General features: G+C 47.1%; 1 protein-coding gene across 1 annotated transcript in view; it reads left to right on the top strand.

The window, feature by feature from the left end:
- LOC122257140 (uncharacterized) overlaps positions 1-786 on the top strand; it is an 839-nt gene extending 53 nt beyond the window's left edge. Inside the window, exons 1-2 of the mRNA XM_043022221.2 lie at positions 1-56; positions 265-786. The exon at positions 1-56 is cut by the window's left edge and continues 53 nt beyond it. Coding sequence (XP_042878155.1) covers positions 45-56; positions 265-558 — 306 coding nt within the window. The 5' untranslated portion in view covers positions 1-44 and the 3' untranslated portion in view covers positions 559-786. The remainder of the gene's footprint in view (positions 57-264) is intronic.
- The last annotated feature ends 781 nt before the right edge of the window (positions 787-1,567 follow it).

Genomic DNA, 1,567 nt, shown 5'->3' with positions numbered 1-1,567 from the left:
CTCCTGCCGTCTCAGAAGATCCTGAAACCCACTCGACCTCCAAGATGATGAAGCTTGTGAGTCCTTGCCTTGAATGCGTCCCCGTTGGCAAGCGACCAGTCGAACGATTGGCTCTCGACCTCTCCGTCTCTGGTGGACGGAGAGAGGGACGGGGAAAGCTTCCTTTTCTAGTTCTGCCTTGTCTCTTTTGCTTATTTATTGTTCATTGGACCACTTCAATCTCCTGAAATTGTAGCCTTAATTAATGTCGCTTTCGCTCGCCAGGTCGTCCTCGCTCTGGCACTGTCAGCTGCCTCCGCCGGCACCATCTACCAGGCCTCCTACCCAGGCTTTGGCCTCACCTATGGAGCCGGCCCTCTGGTCCACGCTGGCGTCCCCGCCGTCCAGCCTGCTCCTCTCACCTACACCGTCCCCGCCGTCCAGCCTGCTCCTCTCACCTACACCGTCGCCGCCGCCCCCGCCCTCGTCAACCCCGCGCCCTACCGTGTCCACACCGGCGTCAGGACCGAGGTCGCCGCCGAGCCCGTAGAGCAGCACGGCTACGTCGTCAAGTACTAGAGCGTCGCGACGCCTCTCGACGTCTCCAGCAGAAGGGGACGAAGGCAGCGCCGTCCGCCGGCAGCCATGCTTCAGAAACAGCGCCCGCGACACCAGCCCCCTGACTAGTGCCCCCCCCCCCCTCGGGGGAAGGGTAGAGTCGAGGGGTCGGGCGATAGACTTCATTCTCGCGCCAGGATCTTCACTCGCTGTTCAACTTCTTTTCCTTCATTAAACCAACAATAATAATGAAGCTTTCTCTATACCGATACCTTTTACAAATATCAAAGGCAACATAAAACTATAAATATTTCCATCTCACATTTGCCAATTAAAAGGAAAATCATATTTTCTTGTGCCTAACGACACATATGAAAAAATATGTATATATATACACGCGCAAATAATATAATTAGAAAGAAATAATGAGGTTTTACATACACAATATATCATTCCACTTGAACTACGGTGCCTTTCCCTGCCATCGATATACACCCAACTAGGCGAGCCACCTGCCATTCGTTATGAGACTATTAATGCCAAGATGAATTTCATAACTTTAACGAAGTAAAAAGAAAGCGCTAGCAAATTTTCACTACTTTTCTTAGCTATAAGAAAGAGAAATGGTGGATTCTCTTAAGAAAAAAACAAGGATTAGTGTATGGCAACACTCAATGGCTAATTCTTTTCCAACAGTGAATAAAGATTCATCGAACACAACTTTTCTAAACACAATATAAAAACCCTGAACAGACTAAAAAATGATAATAATAATGATAAAAAAAAGAAGAAAAAAAAAAAGAACTTGAAATGACTACACCATAAATCCTACTGATATAGTATGAAACTACAACACGATTTCCAATGTTGTATAAGAAACCTCATTATCTAGTTACTATGTACCAAGCAAGAAACATGGGACCGACATCAAGGCCATAGTAATGAGGCTTCTAACGCATCTTTGGCATCTTTGGTTCTGAATTCGGGTTCGATCGAATCCTAGGGGTTCGGTGAGTCAGTCTCGGAGATT

The sequence above is a fragment of the Penaeus japonicus genome, unplaced genomic scaffold (assembly GCF_977035675.1).
Source record: "Penaeus japonicus unplaced genomic scaffold, GWHDUDI00000001_assembly GWHDUDI00000033, whole genome shotgun sequence".
NCBI lineage: Eukaryota > Metazoa > Arthropoda > Malacostraca > Decapoda > Penaeidae > Penaeus > Penaeus japonicus.
The sequence above is the reverse complement of the archived record's forward strand: the minus strand, read 5'-3'. Positions and strand labels throughout refer to the sequence as shown.